The sequence below is a fragment of the Dromiciops gliroides genome, chromosome 3 (genome assembly GCF_019393635.1).
Source record: "Dromiciops gliroides isolate mDroGli1 chromosome 3, mDroGli1.pri, whole genome shotgun sequence".
Lineage (NCBI taxonomy): Eukaryota > Metazoa > Chordata > Mammalia > Microbiotheria > Microbiotheriidae > Dromiciops > Dromiciops gliroides.
In genome coordinates, this window is record NC_057863.1 from 89,151,197 (window position 1) to 89,172,643 (window position 21,447).

A 21,447-nucleotide genomic window follows, 5' to 3' on the forward strand; every position below is an offset into this window, starting at 1 on the left:
TCAACTGTTATATTTGTTATCTTTTCTTTTGCATCTATATATGCATTTTAGGCATATAAAGTCAAAATAGCACTTAGCAGAGTATTGATTTATAGTTTGCTTATATTGATTATTAATTAAAAATATATAACACTGATTAAAAACTCTGATATGCTAAATTTTAAATTTAAGGAAAGTTTTAGTTTATCTAGTTCATATGTTTTTAAAATTAAAATATTGATGAAATTTGTCATTGTCCCTTTTGGTAATAGTCTAATCATTGTTATTACTAAACTGCTCGCAGATATAACACTAAAATGTTATTGTCATCACAGAACTGGTTTTGGCACCCTCCCTTACCATTGCTACATGAATTTGAGCCTCATTAAATAACCAGGCTACATTGTGGCATGGTGCCACATTTTAAGTGCAGGTTAAGTGTAGCACATTAATTACTTATGACACCTTCCCTTGAGGGCAGATGCAAAATGATTTTATTTTTGCCTTTATGAAATTTTAAATATGCAACAGCATATTTTGCATTCCAGAGTCAACCTATATTTCTATTACAGTGTAGGCTATTTTTATGCTTATAGGACTAATTGATGGAGTCAGTTACTATCTAATTAAACTCAGATATTATTATTAATTGAATGGATTTTTAAAGCTCTACTATGGAATTTTTTGTTTAAATATGCTTTTAGGCATTATGGATTGATTCATCAAATATATGCATATGGGGGCTAAAGAAAATCTATGTTAAAATGTTCATTTTTCTGTCAAATTTTAAATATTCCTTAAAAAACAATACTTTTTCTTGGTTATGCTTTTGATTACACTGAGCAGAAATGTGCTCAGAGAAAATTAGGCAAGGATATCTTGTAAATTCAAAATATGAAATGCTTCAAAATTTCTTACTGGTGTTTATCTGTTGTTTTTCCCCCCAATATCACAGTGCCAGAAATCCACCATTGTTAATAGAGGAAAGTTTGAGCCTTTTTTAAGGAATATAACTGAAATTCCCATTAAAGAGGACGACAGTAAAAGAATCCAAAATGTGTCTATTTGTACAGTTGTTAAAAAGGATACATCAAGTGCAGAGATTATAGAGCATGAAGATCAAGACCCTCCTTATCCACCAACTTCATCAAGCTTAACAGTAAATTCAGAAAATTCTTCCTGGGAATCCAATCCTGACATCTTTACAATAAAATCTTTAGACACTGAAGAGATAAGAAGAGGACTATCAAGTTTTTCTTTAGAAAGTTTTGAAGGAGAATCATCCTTTACTATAGATATAGATTTGGTTGGGAAAGGACAGGAAAATCTCCTCTCAGAGCTGTTGGATCTTAATCCAAGTCTGGAGAAATTAGAAAAAACAGTAGTTCTAAAATCAATTTTAAATGATGACTTGAAGGACCTTTCAGAAGAATTATTTTCAAAACAAGGATTCCTTATGGAGATTGAAGTAGAAAGGAAAAGCCAGAGTTTGCTGAACTTCAATGATGAAACGTTAGGTAGCTCGGAGAATGCACAAAATAAAATCAAGATTGTGCAGAGTGAACAGATTGAGCTTTCTGCAAAGAAAAGTTCAAGTTCAAAATCATCCAAAAAAGACCTCAAGATTGTGCAGAGTGAAAAGTTGAGTGAGCTTTCAGGAAAGAAAAGTTCAAGTTCAAAATCTTCAAAAAATGACCTCAAGATTGTTCAGAGTGAACAGCTGAGTGATCTTTCAAGAAAGAAAAGTTCAAGTTCAAAATCTTCCAAGAATGACTTCAAGATTGTGCAGAGTGAACAGTTGAGTGAGCTTTCTGCAAAGAAAAGTTCAAGTTCAAAATCTTCCAAGAATGACCTCAAGATTGTGCAGAGTGAACAGTTGAGTGAGCTTTCTGTAAAAAAAAGTTCAAGTTCAAAATCTTCTTTCAAAACTGACCTCAAGATTGTGCAGAGTGAACACATTGAGCTTTCAGGAAAGACAAGTTCGGGTTCAAAATCATCCAAAACTGACCTCAAGATTGTGCAGAGTGAACATTTGGGTGAGCTTGCAGGGAAGACAAGTTCAGGTTCAAAATCATCCAAAAGTGACCTCAAGATTGTGCAAAGTGAACAGATTGAGCTTTCAGGGAAGACAAGTTCAAGTTCAAAATCTTCAAAAAATAACCTCAAGGTTGTACAGAGTGAACAGATTGAGCTTTCAGGAAAGACAAGTTCAGGTTCAAAATCTTCCAAAAGTGACCTTAAGATTTTGCAGAGTGAACACTTGATTGAGCTTTCAGGAAAAACAAGTTCAGGTTCAAAGTCTTCCAAAAATGATCTCAAGATTGTGAAGAGTGAACAATTAGGTGAGCTTTTAGGAAAGATAAGTTCCGGTTCAAAACTTTCAAAAATTGACCTCAAGATTGTGCAGAGTGAGCAGATTGAGCTTTCAGGAAAGATTAGTTCAGGTTCAAAATCTTCCAAAATTGAGCTCAAGACTGTACAAAGTGAACAGTTAGGTGAGCTTTCAAGAAAGACAAGTTCCAGTTCAAAATCCTCTTTCAAAAATGACCTCAAGATTGGGCAGAGTGAACAGTTGAGTGAACCGTCAGTAAAAAAAAAGTTCAAGTTCAAAATCTTCCAAAAATGACCTCAAGATTCTACAAAGTGAACAGTTAGGCGAACTTTCAAGAAAGACAAGTTCGAGTTCAAAGTCTTCCAAAAATGATCTCAAGATTGTGCAGAGTGAACAGATTGAACTTTCAGAAAAGATTAGTTCAGGTTCAAAATCTTCCAAAAGTGACCTCAAGATTGTGCAGAGTGAACAGATTGAGCTTTCAGGAAAGATTAGTTCAGGTTCAAAATCTTCCAAAATTGACCTCAAGACTGTACAAAGTGAACAGTTAGGTGAGCTTTCAAGAAAGACAAGTACGAGTTCAAAGTCTTCCAAAACTGACCTCAAGATCATGCAGAGTGAACAGATTGAGCTTTCAGGAAAGATTAGTTCAGGTTCAAAATCTTCCAAGAATGATCTCAAGATTGCAAAAAGTGAACAGTTAGGTGAGCTTTCAGGGAAAGCAAGTTCAGGTTTAAAAATCTTCCCAAAATGACCTCAACATTGTGCAGAGGTGAACGCTGAAGGAGCTTGCAGGAAAGGAAAGTTTAGCTTCAAAGTCTTCCCAAGATGACCTCAAGATTGTGCAGAGTGAGCAGCTGATTGAACTTTCAGGGAAGACAAGCTTAGGTTCAAAATCTTCCAAAGATGATCTCAAGATTGTGCAGAGTGAACAGATTGAGCTTTCAGAAAAGACAAGTTTAGGTTCCAAATCTTCCAAAGATGATCTCAAGATTGTGCAGTGTGAACAGATCGAGCTTTCAGAAAAGACAAGTTTAGGTTCCAAATCTTCCAAAGATGATCTCAAGATTGTGCAGAGTGAACAGATCGAGCTTTCAGAAAAGACAAGTTTAGGTTCCAAATCTTTCCAAAGATGATCTCAAGATTGTGCAGAGTGAACAGATCGAGCTTTCCGCAAAAGCAAGTTTAGGTTCCAAATCTTCCAAAGATGATCTCAAGATTGTGCAGTGTGAACAGAATCGAGCTTTCAGAAAAGACAAGTTTAGGTTCCAAAATCTTCCAAAGATGATCTCAAGATTGTGCAGAGTGAACAGATTGAGCTTTTGGAAAAAGCAAGTTTAGGTTCCAAATCTTCCAAGATGATCTCAAGATTGTGCAGTGTGAACAGATCAGAGCATTTCGGAAAAAGACAAGTTTAGGTTCCAAATCTTCCAAAGATGATCTCAAGATTGTGCAGAGTGAACAGATTGAGCTTTTGGAAAAGGCAAGTTTAGGTTCCAAATCTTCCAAAGATGATCTCAAGATTGTGCAGTGTGAACAGATCGAGCTTTCGGAAAAGACAAGTTTAGGTTCCAAATCTTCCAAAGATGATCTCAAGATTGTGCAGTGTGAACAGATCGAGCTTTCAGAAAAGACAAGTTTAGGTTCCAAATCTTCCAAAGATGATCTCAAGATTGTGCAGTGTGAACAGATTGAGCTTTCAGAAAAGACAAGTTTAGGTTCCAAATCTTCCAAAGATAATCTCAAGATTGTGCAGAGTGAACAGATTGAGCTTTTGGCAAAAGCAGGTTTAGGTTCCAAATCTTCCAAAGATGATCTCAAGATTGTGCAGAGTGAACAGATCGAGCTTTCAGAAAAGACAAGTTTAGGTTCCAAATCTTCCAAAGATGATCTCAAGATTGTGCAGAGTGAACAGATTGAGCTTTTGGCAAAAGCAGGTTTAGGTTCCAAATCTTCCAAAGATGATCTCAAGATTGTGCAGAGTGAACAGATCGAGCTTTCAGAAAAGACAACTTTAGGTTCCAAATCTTCCAAAGATGATCTCAAGATTGTGCAGAGTGAACAGATTGAGCTTTTGGGAAAAGCAAGTTTAGGTTCCAAATCTTCCAAAGATGATCTCAAGATTGTGCAGAGTGAACAGATTGAGCTTTCAGGAAAGATAAGTTCAGGTTCAAAATCTTCAAAAACTGACCTCAAGATTGTGCAGAATGAACAAATTGAGCTTTCAGAAAATGACCTTGAGATTGTTCAGAGTGAACAGATGGAGCTTTCAGGAAGAAGATAAGTTCAGGTCAAAATCTTCAAAAACTGACCTCAAGATCGTGCCAGACAGTGACCAGATTACCAGATTGAGCTTTCAGGAAAGATAAGTTCAGGTTCAAAATCTTCAAAACTGACCTCAAGATCGTGCAGAGAGAACCAGATCGAGCTTTCAGAAAATGCTAATTCAGAATGTTCTTCAGAAAATGACCTCAAGATTGAGCAGAAATGAAGAGACTGAGCTTTCAGAAAACGAAAATTTGAGTTCAAAATGTTCTTCAGAAAATGACTAAAGATTGTGCAGAATGAACAGATTGAACTTTCAGGGAAAAGAAGTTCAAGTTCAAAAGGCGTCAAAAAAAGGACATCAAGATTGTTCAGAGTGAACAGAATGAGCTTTCCAGAAAGAAAAGTTTAAGTTCAAAAGCTTTTTCAAAAGAAGTACTGAAGGATAATCCAACAGAAACACCTTCGGAAAGTCAAATAGTAGGATTAACAGAGGAAGTAGAAGAATGTCATATTTCTCAGACATTTGCTGAACCTGAAGAACAAATAAATATAATAGAGGGAGATTTGTCAAGTGGAAGGAAACATAGTTTCAAAAAGAAGCACCCAGAAGAAGATTTTCAGAAAAATTCAGAAGATGTAATAAGTAGTATCTCAGTTTTAAGCATAGCAGAAAGTTTTGAAAGTCCAGAGGATGTGGCACTCATAGAACAAATTTCCTCTGAGCAACAAATCACAGAACTGGACTTAGAGCACAGTGTATCATTGCTGGACTTTCCGGAAAGTTCAATCACAGTTTGGGATAGTGGTATAGCTTCAACAAGTAAGGAACCGAATGAAAGTAAACATTCAGGAGTAGATCTATCAAAGTCTAAATCTTTTGTGAGGCACATATTTTTACAAGCATTTCCTTCAGATTCTTTAGAGTCTGGTATAGTCAGTGTGATAGAATTAGATAAAGAAGACTATGAGGGTCCATGGCTAGAGACTGAGACCAGTTCATCTGAAGAAAGACCCACAATGATGGAAGAAGGCTGGAAATTATCACTGAAGAATTCAAAAAACCAGTTCCCAAAGCATAAAGAAGAAGATTTACCTCAGGCAGAGCACTTATATAGAGAAAAGAGTTTTGAAGAAAAAGATCTCAGTTCTGTTTTGGAAAATGCAAGTACTTACATCATGCATAAACTTAGTGACTCAGATAGAACACATCTAAAATCTATTGTAAGCAACGTCTTTAATAGTCTTTCCAGAGAGAACATTACTGAATTAGTCTTACCATCAGAGGCAGAGGTAGAAAAAGAAAAACAAACCTTTTTTGTTCCAGATGCTGAAAACGAATTTGAGGAATTAGATGCTAATTCAACACATAGTATGGATAAATCAGACGATTACAATGTAAAACCTCTTGCAAGCCCCAAGCCGAGCAGTTTTGAAGAATATCTATCAGGATCAGAAGGAGAACATCTAAAAGCTGATTTAGGCAAACACATCCAGAATTTTCTTGTAGAAAGACTTTCAGAATCAGGACCATTCCCCAAGGAGGACTTACCGAAAATCCTTGAGAGCCTTTATTTGATAAATGATAAAAAAGAACCACCAACTTCTATCAAGACTGAAATACCTCCCAAAGAGCAAAATACTTTTAAAGCTTTTCCAGAAACTTCCCCAAAAAGCATGCCTTCTGGAAGTACTTCAAATCGCCCTTTATTTGATGATAAACATTTGGAAATAAGATTAAGAGACCTTTTAAGTGAAATCCTCCAGCAATATATACTAAGTAACTATGCAGAAACTAAATTGATCAGGGAAAGAGAGTCTAAGAATAGAGAACAAAACCTGCCTCCATATAGAACTAAAACTGTCCCACCATTTTCACATGAAGTAAGACATGATTATCCAGAAAGGAGTTTTTCTGGAGAGAGTGAACTAAACAGGAGAGGTCTTTTAAGTCATTCCTTACAAGACCTTTTATCAGTTATCTCAGAAAATGAACTATTAAATCTAAAATCTGATTTAAGCAAACGTCTTCAAAGCATTTTCATAGAAAGACTTTCAAATATGGGACTAATCACAGAAAAGGAGTTCCATAGTATCAATGAGAATCTGTCTTTGATTAATTCTAGTGACAGACCATTAAAATTTTTAAGCTCAGATCTGAGAGGACTAAGTCAATTTCTGGAAAGACCTTCAGAAAAGCAAAGTTACAAAACTTTTCCAAGAAATATGTCACAAGAAGTTACTGATGAAAGGCTTTCAAATATAGAACTAGCCAGAAAGTTGGAAAGGGAATATTTTACTTTGCATAATATTAAAAGAAAGTCATCATTGGTGAGAGAAGATGAAAGGCAATACTTCAGAGAAAGAGTTGGAAAACAAGGAGTAAAAGCTTCAAGAAAAAGTAGCCAAGAGTTCCTGTTTAACAATTCATCAGAAAGAATAACAAAACTAGTGTTAAGAAGGGAACAAAAAGACCACAATTTAATGCAATTGCCACAAGTAGAAAAAACTGGCTTCGAAGAAGAGATCCAAGACCTACATGGCTGGTATAGTAGACCAAGAACAAACCATTCAAAAGCTACTGTGAAAATCAAGCCTCTGGAAAAAAAAGAACATATTAACATATATAAAGTGACCGTCAAGGAAAAACCTGAGCCAATAGTCATACCATGTGTCCATAATTCTGAAGTTCAAGCAGAAATTAAAGAATATTTATACAAATCCAGGTTACCCTCATCAAGTAACACTTATGTTTATTTAAATTCCGATGATGAGGAAGAACCAAATTTGAAAGACCAATGTTATGGGAAGTCCAAAGAGAACAGCAAGAAGAAACCATTATTAACAGTTACACAGTTCCAGAAAGAGTTACAAGCTGTTTATGTTAAGTCAAAAGAAACTGAAAAATGTACAACAACCCCACAATCCTTTGACCATAGTAGAATTGTAGAAATTAACAATTCAAAACCATCTATATTCCCAGAAGTCTTAAAAACAGAAGGCTTGAAGCCTAAACTTCGACGAGAAAGAGAGTATGTTGAGAAACAAAAACGGCCTCTTTACAGGACAGCTAAGATATTAGCAGCCTCACAGCCTGCCACAAGACTACTTCTAAGGAAATCTCCACAAAGGACACTGCTGTTTCCTTGGGCTGGAAAAAGAAATATACATGTAATAATGCTTTTCTTGATTTATTTTCTTTCATTTTTGGTAAAGGCCAGCAAATATTTCACTTTTGCTTTCACCCCAGGAGTTGTGGAATATCTGTATACATGTGTATGTGTCCTAATTATCTCAAAATGTAGTAAACTGACTGTGCCCCCACAAAAAAAAAAATCAAGTCATTCCTCTGAAAGTCAAACATCATCTTACCTCACTCAAATAAAATAAATCACAAAATTCCCTTCAAACAGTGCCAACATGAGGTCTTGAATGCTTGGTGACACATTTACATATTTAGGTTTGGTTTGGGGCTGTAGGGACAGGTGGGATATATTGCCCTGTATTAGCTGCATTTTCATAATTATTTTTTGGATTATCAGCAGCAAATTTTGGGGGGGGCGGGGCAATGGGGGTTAAGTGACTTGCCCAGGGTCACACAGCTAGTAATTGTCAAGTGTCTGAGGCCGGATTTGAACTCAGGTCCTCCTGAATCCAGGGCCAGTGCTCTATCCATTGTGCCACCTAGCTGCCCCCTCAGCTGCAAATTTTTAAAAGTCCATTCTAACTTATCTCTGCTCATCTTCCCCCCTCCCCCCCCCCCCCCCCCCCCCCGCCATGATCCTGGGCTATCATTTGCTGAAATGTAATTCATCTTTGTAACTCTACTATGTAACACAGTGCCATGCATAGTAGACATTTTGTTTTTTTGTTTTTGTTTTTTGGCAGGGCAACGGGGGTTAGTGACTTGCCAGGGTCACACAGCTAGTGTCAAGTGTCTAAGGCAGGATTTGAACTCAGGTTTTCCTGAATCCAGGGCTGGTGCTTTATCCACTGTGCCACCTAGCTGCCTCCCAAAGTAGACATTTAATAATGCTTGTTTAATTGCTCATGAATGCAAATTAACTTTTAATATTAATTAGTACCACCTTAACATGTATGTAGTACTTTTACAATTTTCAAAGCATTTTCATATTATCTTCATTTCCTCCTCACAAACATCTCATCAGGTTGTTGGGACAGTTTATCAATCACAGATGAGAAACCCTGAAGCTCAGATTGATTAAACCAAAGGCACCACAGCTAATCACTGTTGGGCTTGAGACTATCCTAGTGTTCTCTCCACTACACTGCATATCATGTAGTCAACTAGCATTTATTAAGTGCCTGTATGTGTGAGTGTTGAATTTGAGGTCAGGAGACCTGGGTTCAAGTTCCAGCTCTTTTACTTACTACTTATGTGACCTCCCTGGGCCTTAGCTTCCTTATTTGTAAAATGAGATGATTGGACTAAATTACATCCAAGCTCACTTCTAGTTCTATGAATTAGGGAGCTAAATCTGCTAAAGAAAAAAACAAACCCTACACCCAATTGAAAAAACTAAGGGTTAGAGGCTCGCTGATTGCTTTGAATTATCTAGATCACTGCTTTCCTTCATACACATGAATAATTGAGACTTGACTATTTTTGAGAAAATTCTCAAGTACTAAATTTGATGTATAAAATTGACTTAGTTGAGTGAATGTTTTCTGTGTTACATCTGTGTAAATTATTCCCTTAAATGAAAAATAGAACCGATTTCAGAATACAGTTTGGGGAATATTCTTTTGGTTTAGATAGAACATTTAACTACTTTACAATACAAGAAATTCTTCACACAGTTGTTTCATATCTTACCTTGTGCATCTTCCTATTGGGAAAAAAAAGTGACAAAAGATGCTTAGGATCCCAGGCCAGGTCACAAAAGGTTACATAAGTTAGTATGGTAGTAAGAATGAGTTCTGGGTCTTGGAACCAGGGTTGGTCACACAGTACCAGAATTTTAACCAAGCAGAAAAAAAAAATTATAATATGGGAAAGGTCACAATATTACCTAGCTTCCTACTCCCATTCTTCCAAATCCCCCCCCACCCCAAACTCTTATCATTTCCTTTGTCTCAGCTAGGTATTGGGGAAAAATCGATTGAATTGGTGTATAAATGCTCAATAACTTCCCCAAGGAATAAAAAAGATGTTCATTAAACTAAATGACTCTTTAATGAGTATAATATTTTATTATAGGTGATATAAATAAAATTAAAGAGTTTCATGAATCATGGGCAAAGATATGATAGGGAGTCCACCAAATGGGCAGGTGTTAGTCCTGCCTGATTAATTTAGTCCCTAGGGTCATTTATCATTAAGCTGTTATTTTTTTTAATAGTATTTCACCCATTCTTCCACCCCTGAACCCATAGATTCTTTGATTTCCCAGTTTCAGTGATTTAGTATTTTGTACATGATGTGTATGTGTGTTGTTATAGGGGAATACTAAAGGTACATACATATATATGTAGCATAAGTATATATGAAGGGAGAATAGTGAGTAGAGAAACAGCCTTGAATCAAGGAAGACTTCAGTTCAAATTCCTGCTTCTGACACATACTGATGTATGGGCAAATCTCAGTTCTCTGGGCAATTCTCTAAGATTACAGCTAGAGTAGTGTGAATAATAAATTCCATGAAAGTGGTATCATATATTAGAATTTATACTATTTGAAGTTGTAATTGTATAAAATATGATCATTGGTTTCAGTCCAATGGAAATATACAGTGCAAATTTGAATAATGCAACCACTTCATTTACACTAATTGGGGACCTTGTTACATGGGTTTCAAAGAAGGCAACTTTCATTGGAAGAAGGCATTTCCTCATCAGGGAGTTATCTATATATCAGTGAAATCATGAGCCCAATCTTTTCTGTGAGAAAGCTGTCAAATCCCTTAAAAGCTTGAATATTAGTATTAAATATAAACCTTAATATTACTCTTTTTAAGGAGTTAAGGATCTTGTTAAGTACCTTAGGATTTCATAAACAATGGAATTTTAAGGGTGTTTAATTGGGTGCTATAGAAAAGCACTGAGAAATATGCTTGTAATGTACAGTGGTAAAATGAAGCCACATCTTTTCCATTGAAGCACTGCATAATTCAGTTTATTTCTTTAGTAAAGTTGATGGCACACAGAATTGACTGTTAAAAGGACTGTTAGTTAGATGATCAGCTGGGCTCACTCATCAGGTTCTTTAACATTCCAGCATCCCCCAGAAGGCACCAAATATCACTGCAAACAGGGAACTTGGATTTGGAAGAGCACCAAGTAGACACCAGCCAGGTGATGTGGTTTCCCATGCCCATTCTTCTGAACTCTATATATTTAGAATTATATTACCTACATGAAAACCCCTGCTTTGATAAATATACTAATCCACTGTGTAGGAAAATAATTATTTTCATGGATTTCAGAAAATTTTTATGCATTATTGGAAATGTTCTAAAAATTACACAAAGTATTCATTGGTATGCCATATAGCAGCAGTCCTCAATTTACAATCAGGATGTGTTCTAAAAGTTTGTACATTGGTTGTTTGGAAGTTGGGATGCATTTTTTCATGGAAAAAATGGAAATTTGTCAAGTTTTTGTAAATGGCTCTTAGAATCCAAGGCCAACCTACAAAAGCCCATTTAATCCACAATCCAGATGAATTATATTACTAACAGTATTAACCAAAAATTCTGCTTTCTAGGAACAGGGGTTCATCTAAATGGAGGAAGAAGGAACAGGAGAAGTTTTTCCCTTCTTTTTTTTTGTATGTCAAACTAACCACAGTCAAAATTTGTAAATAGGCAAAGCATCCTCCACCTCCTTAGTGTCCCTCTCCCCAAGCTTCTAGTGCTTTCAGACTGCCCTAATCACTGGTTTCCCCACTTCCACCCTTATAGACATCTAAGGTATCAGACTAGGAATCCCGAGTTCATCTTGGCTCTATCATGCTATATGTCCTTAAATCATTTCAGTTTGTAGATTCAGCTTCCCCATCTGTAAAAGAGATTATTGAACTAGGGTTATAGATTTAAAGCTGGAAGAGACTTTAGTACAATATAGCTTAACTCTCTCATTTTACACAAAATTACCTAGCTTCCTATTCCTCCTCCCATTCTCCCAACTCCCCTCCCCCCAACTCTAACAATTTCCTATGTCTAGCTAGATCTTAGGGGGAAAAATTGATTGAATTGATGTGTATAAATGCTCAATAACTTCCCCAAGGAATAAAAAGGATATTCATTAAACAAAATTAATCCTTAATAAGTATAATTTTAGGTGACAGAAATAAAGTTTTCATGAATTATGGGTGAAGATATAATAGGGAGGCTACCAAGTAGGCAGGTTAGTCCTGACTGATTAATTTATCATTAAGCTGGTTTTGTTTTGTTTTTATAGTATTTCATCCATTCTTCCATTCCTGAACTCACAGATTCATTGACAGCTTCATGAATCACCAGAGCTATAGTAGCAAAGATTCAGGGAAGTGTGAATTAGAAGAGCAGTAAGAAAAAATGTTTTTTCTGCATAGGGTCATTGGTACACATTAGATGTTTGTAAATTGGAAACTTCCTATCTAGCATGTATCCCTCTAATTGTATAAGCTATATTCCTTTTAACTTAAAAAAGTTAAATTAAGCTAAATTATTAATCTACTCTTGTTTTTAATATTTAGGACTCTTCAGAAAGTAAAAAGGAAGATTTACATGTGACCTCATTTAAGCATCTTGAAAAAGCAAAAGCAAGAGCAAGGTTGGATTTGGGAAAAGGCCCAGATGATAACCAATATACATTAAAAAACCTTGCAAGACCAAATACTGCTCCAGAGTTTAACAAACGATTGAAAGAAAGCTTTGGGAAATTTACATCTCCACGGGTTGTTTCAGCAGGCTTATTTCATGTAAATGTTACAAACCCAGGTCTAGAGGAATATAATCAGAAAAAAGACCTAAAAGATCTTGAAAAATGTTCAATCATTTGTGATATTCTACAGTTGTTAAACAGCTCATATGTGAAACGCAAGTATGAGGATGATTATTAAGTACATTATGAATCTCCTACTAATGAAATATGTATAGGTCAGTCCTCTTATTTAGCAACTCACTACAAAATTTCATCGTGTTAGAGTCATTGTTTTCACTGAAATACAAATAAACATTTATGATGCATATATATATAAGTATTTTTATTTATGAGACTGAGGTAACTATTGACTATTACATGATGGTTTTAATTTTTTTTAAATGGAGTTCTGTTTGACACAATTATACAAATGTGGACTTTAATCTCAGTGTTATTATACAAATTATACAAATGTGGACTTTAATCTCAGTCTTCAATTGATAAAGAGTAGAAGATGCTATTTTTAGCCAAGTGTTGGTCTTATCTAGGATTGGAATTGAATTTGACTTTCAGGCTTCCTCTATTTAAAATATTTCCAACACCTTTTATTTTCTGGGCTCTGGGCAGCAACTGATAGGATGTAATAAGGAAGACAACTTTACCAGAGACTTGTTCTGAGAGGCAAAAGGCTTCCTTCAGCCAATACATGTGCATCAGTTGATAGTTATTCTTCAAATACTGCCCAAATATTAAAAGTTTCCCTGAACAAATCTTGAATTTAGACTTCGTGTTGTTTTCTGGAACTTCATGGACAGCTACTTTGAATAATACCCTCAGCTGACTTATCCCTTCAAAAAGCACTGGAATATGGTATTTCAAGTGATCCCATTTATTATTATTATTATCTTTTTATTTTTGGTGGGGCAATGAGGGTTAAGTGACTTGCCCAGGGTCACACAGCTAGTAAGTGTCAAGTGTCTGAGGCCAGATATGAACTCAGGTCCTCCTGAATTCAGGGTTGGTGCTTTATCCACTGTACCGCCTAGCTGCCCCCTTATTCCATTTATTTTAATGCAGCCCTTAGGTGTGCACAAAGAAACATGGGCAAATATTCTTCTATTAAGAGAATTTATCTCCATCACATGACAGTCTAAATGGATTCCAATAGCTTTACATCAGAAAATCCATTTCCTAAAGCAGGTTAGATAGTATGGAAAGTTGTTGCATCAAGACTTCCATTCACACTCAGATGCATGAAATTTTCCTTTTAAAAAAATGTTTATATGTGTGTATGTTTATATGCGCGCGCGCACACACACACACACACACACACACACACACACACAGAGACACACATATAAAAATACCACCATCCCTGGTTTCCCACATAGCCTTAATAGATGGCCTTCATGAACTGAGGTCAGTCAGAAGCAGTTAGGCTGGTCCTTCCTTGGATGACAGACATAGATACTATCACCAGACTTGAAACCTTTACAGCTTGCTAAAATCTGCTCTACAGAAACTTTAGAGAAAGGCCATTTATACTTTTATGGTATTTCAAGTGATTATATTGTTCATAGTGTGTGGCCAAAAACACTTATCAGCTCGTAGCTGTCATAAAGAACCTCTTCAAACATGGTTAGGATGGGCCTACACTGGAAGCCTATTTTCACCTTCCTGTGTATTTCAGCCAGCTTTCTTGTCTCTTGTAAAGAACGAAAGAAATACATAATTCTCTAGCAAGATGATTACATCAGAAAACTTTTTAAATGTTGTATGGTAAATTACATTCATTAGAATTTACTACATACTCACACTAGGCAATTACTTTTAAAATACAGTGTTTTGAGAGGCCATATGGGTTGGAAAGGACTCTAGAGATCATCTAATCTTACTCTACAGAGGAAGATGGGCACAGAGAAGTGAATTTGCCCATGATTACAGTTAGTTTAGTTTCTTAACTCCTATTCCTATCGTGCCGGGGTGGGAGTGGGGATAAGCTCCCACTCTCTATAAAATGCTCCAATGGCGTGCGTCTCAAATAGCCTCTGACAACCAAAGCCCAACTCCTGGCCTTCTCTTGGTGAAACTGTTTCCACTAACAGGAGAAGGGGTGAAGGCGAGTCACTGGCGCCTTAAAACCAGTTGCTTCGGGCAGGTGGGGCTCGTTAGCCTTGGTAGGCAACTCACCTAGGGGAAGGAAACCCTGATTTTAAACCTCTGCTGCCTTGCAGCTATACCCATACATGGGAAAGGCTTTGAGAGTTAACCCCGAGGAAAAATCAGGAGTCAGAGTCCCTTTGGCAGTTGGATGTTGGACATCACATCCCTCTGGCAACTCCTGCGGCGGCACTGGTGCCACACTGTATTGGCTCTGCCTCTCCTTTGGATCCACCAGTGTTGCAGAGAGGGAAAACCTCCAGCATGGGCAACAGCTTGTTTTCCATATTGATCCGCCCAGGCCAGCGCCCTGGAGAGGACACTCCAGCTACTCTTCATGGGGTAGATACAACACGGGATGTGGCAGTTACCAATTATAAGTCACTCAAGAGCTGTGGCTCCCCTACTGGACTGTGCAGTCACACTGTGGCCTGTGGCTCTTCAAGGCGCTGATCCATGGTCCTCCGAGACTGGTGGTCTACTACTATTCCTATCAATTAAACTAATTGTATATTTCTTTTCTCCTCCAAACATCTGGCTTGAAACTATCCTTTTTTATTTTTCTTAATTCTCATTTATTAGTTGTTATTGAGTCTGCAAGCCCTGCAACATGTGCACCTTTCAACAAATTTAAGAAAATTAAAGAACTGCTTTAATCCTTTTTTTTTTTTTTTTTGGTGGGGCAAAATGAGGGTAAAGTGACTTGCCCAGGGTCACACAGCTAGTAAGTGTCAAGTGTCTGAGGCCAGATTTGAACTCAGGTCCTCCTGAATCCAGGGCCAGTGCCTTATCTACTGCGCCACCTAGCTGCCCCTGAACTGCTTTAATCTTAATTCCATGTGCACCTAACAGACAAAGGACACAGACCCAGCTATTTTATGACTACTACAATCCACATAATGGGTGAGATTTTGTTCCAGCTTTGTAAAGAAATGTATTTGCTTTTAGGAACCTCAAATTGTACATGTAGCCTGGGATAACTGCTTATTTTAAGTTGCTTCTGTGATTCATCCAGAGGACTGGGTAAATTTCATGGAGAAAGCATGGTGGAGCGAATTATGGGATCATTCATAACAGTGGACTATTCCCCTGGCCTGTGCACCCCTGCCTTGAGTCTGATAATTCCTTTGTGACAGACAGCCCAGAACCTGAGAATACCAGGATAAAAGGGACTATGCCTTATTTCTGATCTCCATGCAGACTTCTTGTCATTGGTAAGCAGCTCCTAAGATCCAAAGAAAAGCCAGTGAAGCCAATCTGTTTGTTAGTAAAGAATGGATACTATGGCCTGTATTACCCCAAGGTCTGTAACAACTAGGAACAATTAATGAATTTTTTTCTTGACCCTGGTAAATGGAGAGACATCTCCTTTGCCTGAGAAGTTCCTTCTCTCCCATCCTTTTTTAGGAGCTTGGGATATGGGAGGGATCCTAGGGAGGTGACTTTCCCCATCTCTACAAAAGATCTGGGAGAGAATGGACATGAAAGATGAAGGAGAATTTCACCTATTTTCATTTCATCCTATGTACAATAAATTGTGAGGTTCGCATACTGATTATTTGAATCTATAGGCAATCAAGGGGAAAGGCCCTGAGCCAGAACAGAATTGTATCCCATGGCTTAATATTTAATTTCGCCCTGTAGGTCAGGACTCAGGATGACCTGAAATGGCAAAAGTTGCCACTATTCCAATGTTAGCAGTGTTTCCTAGTGCATGCACAGAATTTCAGGCAGGTAGTTGTTGCTCCTGTGAGGGATGACAAGAGGCCTGGGATTATTAAGCAGAGAAGCACCTGGTAAAATTATTATCTATACTCAATTCAACATCTTGGCTGGATTTTTACCTTTAAGAAACAACACTTACATGAATACTCCATAGGTAAGCATGATATATGTATATGTCATATATACTCTAAGACATCTCTTAAAGTCCTATAGTAGACCAGTCACAGGCATTGAGTAGTAATCACACTTGTTTACAGGGCAATTGTGGGAAAGCTCCATTATAAAAACCACAGGGATGAATTATAAAGTTGCTCTGATAAATGTTTTAAATAACTAAATCTCACTGTAAAGTTACAATAGCCTCCTGGAACATTGTTTAGCTCATTGCTCATGACATAAATAAAGCTGCTATGGAAAAAAATGAGCCATTAATGGTTCTCCTAAGACTTCCTAACAAAATGGATTAATGATCCATCAAGGGATGCATGTACCATAGCTCTGACCATGATTACATAATTAATAGAACAAAACCTCTAAGTTATGTCACCAAGCTGATCACGTCAGAGGTGAGAAGTGGATTGGTCAAGGTACTGCTCAAGCTTAATGGGTTTACTCCTCTAAGTGTCAGGCTACTATTGTATGTGAATATACATCATTCTTATGAAACTGCCTATGTAACAATATTTTGTGGTTTTTCAAAAACAATGAATTAGGTGGGGGCATGTTTGTGATAAATGCATGCCATTAAATACATGTCCCCTGCCCCCCGAATTGTTCTTCAGTGATTGATGTATAGATAATTTAGCCCCTTAGAACTTATTAACTGTTCTGGTCTCATGGACTGTTTTGGCCATCAGACTGGGGAAGCCTATGAGCCTCTTCTTGGAATAATGTTTTAAATGCATAAAATAAAATAAGTTACAAAGGAAACAAATTTTATTGAAATATTACCAAAATATTTAAAAAATAAGTTCATAGATCCCAGGTTAAGAATTACTGTTCTAGAACTAGGAGAACATTGTACACAGTATCAACAACATTATGTGTTGATCAACTGTGATAGACTTGGTTCTTCTCAGCAATACAATGATCCAAGATAGTTCCAAAGGATTCATGATGGAAAATGTTCTCCAAATTAAAAAAAAAAAAAAAGAACTGTGGCATCTACATGCAGATTGAACCACACTATTTCTATTATTTGTTGTTGTTTTCCTTTTGAGGTTTTTCCTTTTGGCTCTGATTCTTCTCTCATGACTAATGCAGAAATATGTTTAATGTGATTGTACATATATAACCTTTACTTGCTGTCTTGGGGAGGCGTAAGGGAGGGAGAAAAATCTGAAACTAGAAATCTTATCAAAACAAATGCTGAAAACTATCTCTAAATGTAACTGGAAAATAATAAAATATTTATATGGAAAAAAAAAGAATTCCTGCTCTAGACTAGTCATCTAGTCTAGACTATAAGATCCTAAAGAATAAAGACAGTGCTCCGTAAGTATTATTTTTACATCTCAAACAAATCTAGTAGTCTGTGTTAAGGCTCTTTCTAACTAGAAATATAAGAAAAAGCATCCTGTGCTAACGCTGGGTCATAGTACACAAAGGGAAATCAAGTTGATGGAATAAACTCAAATGAATATTCACTGAAGGCAACCAGGGTGCATAGATTTAAGTTTTATAGTTTACAAAGGTAGAAAAGTACAACTAATTAGGCATTTGAAAAGGAAAAAAAAACCTGCATATTCATTTATAGAAATACAAGTGAATCATTTAATGTCAGGCTCAGATTGACAGAGAATAGATATTATCAGGAGACAATGAAAAAAACATAAACCTTTTTTCTTCTACTTAAAATAGCTTTACACCAAGATGAATTATTAGTCACCTGCCCTGATGGGAGGCCAAAAGGCTTAGAAGACTAGAAGAAAAAGATGTACTTGGTGAGGCACTGTCTGTCCTCCTTGGAGGGTCTATTCACACTGAAAGCAGCCAAGAACATGAGAAAATAGGTCAACATTACATTGGGAAATTAAGAGAGGAATCAATCACAGTTTGAACAAAATACACAACTGAAGGACATGAGAAAGCAACCAAATTCCTAATTTTGAAGTTTCCAGTACTTGTGATAGCACTTAGAGCCACCTGGAAAGGCTGCCCCCTTGGAAAAGAGTGGTTTAAAATTAATTTCCAGTGCAACAACTGTGTTTTCAAGTATGGCTCTGGCATATGGACTTAGCCAATATGGAGAAAAAGCAGCAAAGAGGTCAAGTAAATAGGACACAAGAGTGATTTGGCATCTCTAGAATTCCCAGCCAATGTCTTCTTCATCAGTAAGAATACGATTAGGCTCAGTCCAGGCTGACATCGGAGGCACTGCCACTGGCCATTTGCTGTAAGCAGGAGGCAGTAATGAAAGTATTGAATCTTGGGTTTGTTCTTTTATCTGTTTAAAAAAAGAGCAAAACAAGACTATTTGGTACAGAAATTCAAGATCTTAGTTCTGTTGTCAGAATATAAAAAATTTTTGTCAGAAATGACAATGTTATTTTTTTTTGCCTGTGCAATGATTTTGCAAAACATTTCTTGGCACTGACCTTAAACCTGCTTTGATTCTGGTAATCTAATAAGGGAGGGAGTCAACATGCCAAAAGGCTATAGAAGCAGAAGTTCCCAGCATAAGCTTTTTCTCAGCAGTTTCAAGACTCTCCTACTTAAGAGAAATTATGCTTTGTAACAATCTTTTTAGTCCATGAGGGAAACTGTGTTTAAAAAGTAATTCAAATGTTACTTGAAGATATAATTACATGATTGCAATTTGTGTGTATGTATGTATGTATGTATGTATGTATGTATGTATGTATGTGGTTGTGTTGTTTTCCTGCAACTTCAATACCCTGTGAAAACTTAACTATTAACAGCCAGATCAAAGATAATTTATTTAATAACATTAACTTATTCTTGCCTTTTTGCATTTATCTATTGTTTATAATGATCCCATCTCCACAATAGACCAGCTCACCTGTCTGAAAAACGCATGTGACAGCAAAGTGCTTGCTGATGGTCTGGAATAGAAAACAAAATGATTCATAAAAAAAGAATGTAGCTTAAAAAAAACCAGTGAATTCTGAGTTTAAGAAATATGTCAACATTTGGAAGGTTTTATAGGTTCAAAAAAATCGCTGCATGAAGATTTCAACAGAGGAAAAAAAAAATTCCACATCGGTACCAATATGGGTTTTTCTCCTCCCAAACCTGGTCTGTATCAAACCTGCCTGAAGCTTCAGTGCCAGAAGCACAATCTAACCCTCCCTTGACTCGAGAATCAAAGGCTCATGGAGGGTTAGGGTTAGAAGCCTTAAAGATGGTTTTCATTTTACAGAGGAAACTGAAGCTGAGAGGTGACATGACCTGCCCAGGGTGATACAGTGTCACAGGAAGGGACCAAACCAGCAAAGTCAGGTACATCGAACATATAATGATCTGACATCTCTAGAGTTCCGGACTCCAAGGCAGTTAGGGGGCACAGTGCATAAATGACTTGGATTAGAGGCAGGAAGACTTGAGTTTAAATGCTGCTTCAGACACTAGCTGGGTGACTCAAGGCAAGTTGCTTACCTCCGTTTTGCCAGTTTCTTTCACTGTAAAACGGGGTATAATAAGAGCACTTAGCTTGCAGGTTTTGTGAGGATGCACTGAGATTATGTGTAAAGTGCTTTGTAAAGCTTTATTCTGATTGATAGAAATGCTTGCCATCATCTTCTCTATCATCATGTGTATGCGCATGGCAGTGATCAAAGGTTAGAGAGATGAGGAGGCTCTGGTAGTGTCTCTTTGTCACCTGAGAAGTGGTGCACTTATACGCAGACAGACATACGCTCACACACACACACACAAACACACACACACACACACGCACACGTACATGCACTGCACACATGCTTGTTGAACTGGAGTGCCTTTGAAGCTGGCTTGGGAAGTCTGAGAGATGTTGTCTCTCTCTGAATCAAGGGATGTTAATGCCTCATGCAGTCTTCTGGGAAGACTGTTCTGGTGTCTGTGGTCAGGATGGGTTGGAGGTGCAGCATGGGAAGCTGGGGTACAGCTTAAGAGGCCACTCCGGAGGTCCTGAAGGAAGATGAGGAGGCTCTAAACTAGGGCTATGGCAACCAAAGGGGATCAATGAAAATTATTCTGTGAGATTTAAAAAAATGACTGAGACTCATTTGATTTGTGGTGTGGAGGGGAGAGCAGGAAGTCTCAGGATGCTGAAGTTTTTAGCCTGGATCATTGGGATTTTTTTTAAAAGATATTAGAGTAAGGAATGGAGCCAGTTTAGAGGGAAAGGTAGGGATTTGATTTAAAACACTGAGTCTGAAGATATGTAGTTGGAAATATGAAACTGGGGATCTGGAGTGAGGTCAGAGCGAGAGATATACATTTGGGAGTCATTACTGTAGGAAGTGATGACACACTACAAAAAGAGGAGAATAGAATAAAAATCTTATAAATGGATAAGATTAGCCATCTGAAGACAAAAACCTTGCCGAAGGGATTATATCAATAGTATATTGCTAATATTAGAATGCTTTCTAAATATTACTACGGAGATTAAGAAATCTGAAGAAAGGTACCAATTTAACAGGCAACTAATATAAAATCAAATGTGATTTTGAAAATTGTAGTATGTCTATTATGAGAAAGTACTGTAATGACAAAAGTTTTTGGTTTTGGGTAACTGAAAAATAACCCTGAAGAAAGAGAATTCTGTGTAAAAATTTGCCAAAGGTTTCTCCAGCACTGGTCAGGAAGAGTGGGTGCCCTGAACAAATGATGTATGCATTTTGGTAAACTTGTTCATTCCCTCTATAGTGGTCGTGAGTACAAGTCAGGCTGACTAATTTGATTTGAGCAGCCATTCACTAAGATCATCTTGTTTTCAAAAGATACTGACTGGGGGGCGGCTAGGTGGCACAGTGGATAAAGCACCGGCCCTGGACTCAGGAGTACCTGAGTTCAAATCCGGCCTCAGACACTTGACACTTACTAGCTGTGTGACCCTGGGCAAGTCACTTAACCCCCATTGCCCCGAAAAACAAAAAACAAAAACAACAAAAAAA

At 37.1% G+C, this 21,447-nt stretch overlaps 3 protein-coding genes across 11 annotated transcripts in view; 2 read left to right on the plus strand and 1 right to left on the minus strand.

Annotated features, from left to right (window-relative positions):
* Window positions 1–12,772, plus strand: part of C2CD6 (C2 calcium dependent domain containing 6) — an 89,147-nt gene extending 76,375 nt beyond the window's left edge. For 2 of the 6 annotated variants that reach the window (XM_043992620.1, XM_043992621.1), the window contains one exon: window positions 12,276–12,772. In XM_043992620.1, coding sequence (XP_043848555.1) covers window positions 12,276–12,641 — 366 coding nt within the window. In that variant the 3' untranslated portion in view covers window positions 12,642–12,772. Of the gene's footprint in view, window positions 1–934; window positions 3,566–12,275 lie in introns of those variants that run through there. The other 4 variants (XM_043992619.1, XM_043992618.1, XM_043992617.1 and 1 more) reach the window with 4 other exon arrangements.
* Window positions 2,922–5,025, plus strand: LOC122745943. The gene is made up of 4 exons (XM_043991400.1): window positions 2,922–3,015; window positions 3,185–3,424; window positions 3,670–4,568; window positions 4,656–5,025. The coding sequence occupies exons 1-4, from the start codon at window positions 2,922–2,924 to the stop codon at window positions 4,800–4,802; spliced, it is 1,380 nt and encodes a 459-aa protein (XP_043847335.1). The 3' UTR covers window positions 4,803–5,025.
* A 4,889-nt stretch (window positions 12,773–17,661) lies between the features above and the next one.
* The window catches only part of STRADB (STE20 related adaptor beta), a 53,046-nt gene continuing 49,260 nt past the window's right edge, over window positions 17,662–21,447 (minus strand). For 2 of the 4 annotated variants that reach the window (XM_043991663.1, XM_043991665.1), the window contains 2 exons: window positions 19,350–19,392; window positions 17,662–18,773 (listed from right to left, as the gene is read on the minus strand). In XM_043991663.1, coding sequence (XP_043847598.1) covers window positions 18,630–18,773; window positions 19,350–19,392 — 187 coding nt within the window. In that variant the 3' untranslated portion in view covers window positions 17,662–18,629. Of the gene's footprint in view, window positions 18,774–18,924; window positions 19,038–19,349; window positions 19,393–21,447 lie in introns of all 4 variants that reach the window. The other 2 variants (XM_043991664.1, XM_043991666.1) reach the window with 2 other exon arrangements.

Bases quoted from the DNA above. Each gene is read 5' to 3' on its own strand.
- LOC122745943 (XM_043991400.1), top strand. From the start codon at position 2,922: ATGCAGAGTGAACAGATTGAGCTTTCAGGAAAGATTAGTTCAGGTTCA. The intron at 3,016-3,184 runs GTGAGCTTTCAG...TTGAACTTTCAG, and splicing joins TGCAAAAAGTGAACAGTTAG to GGAAGACAAGCTTAGGTTCA. The intron at 4,569-4,655 runs CAGATGGAGCTT...TGACCAGATTAC, and splicing joins TTGAGATTGTTCAGAGTGAA to CAGATTGAGCTTTCAGGAAA.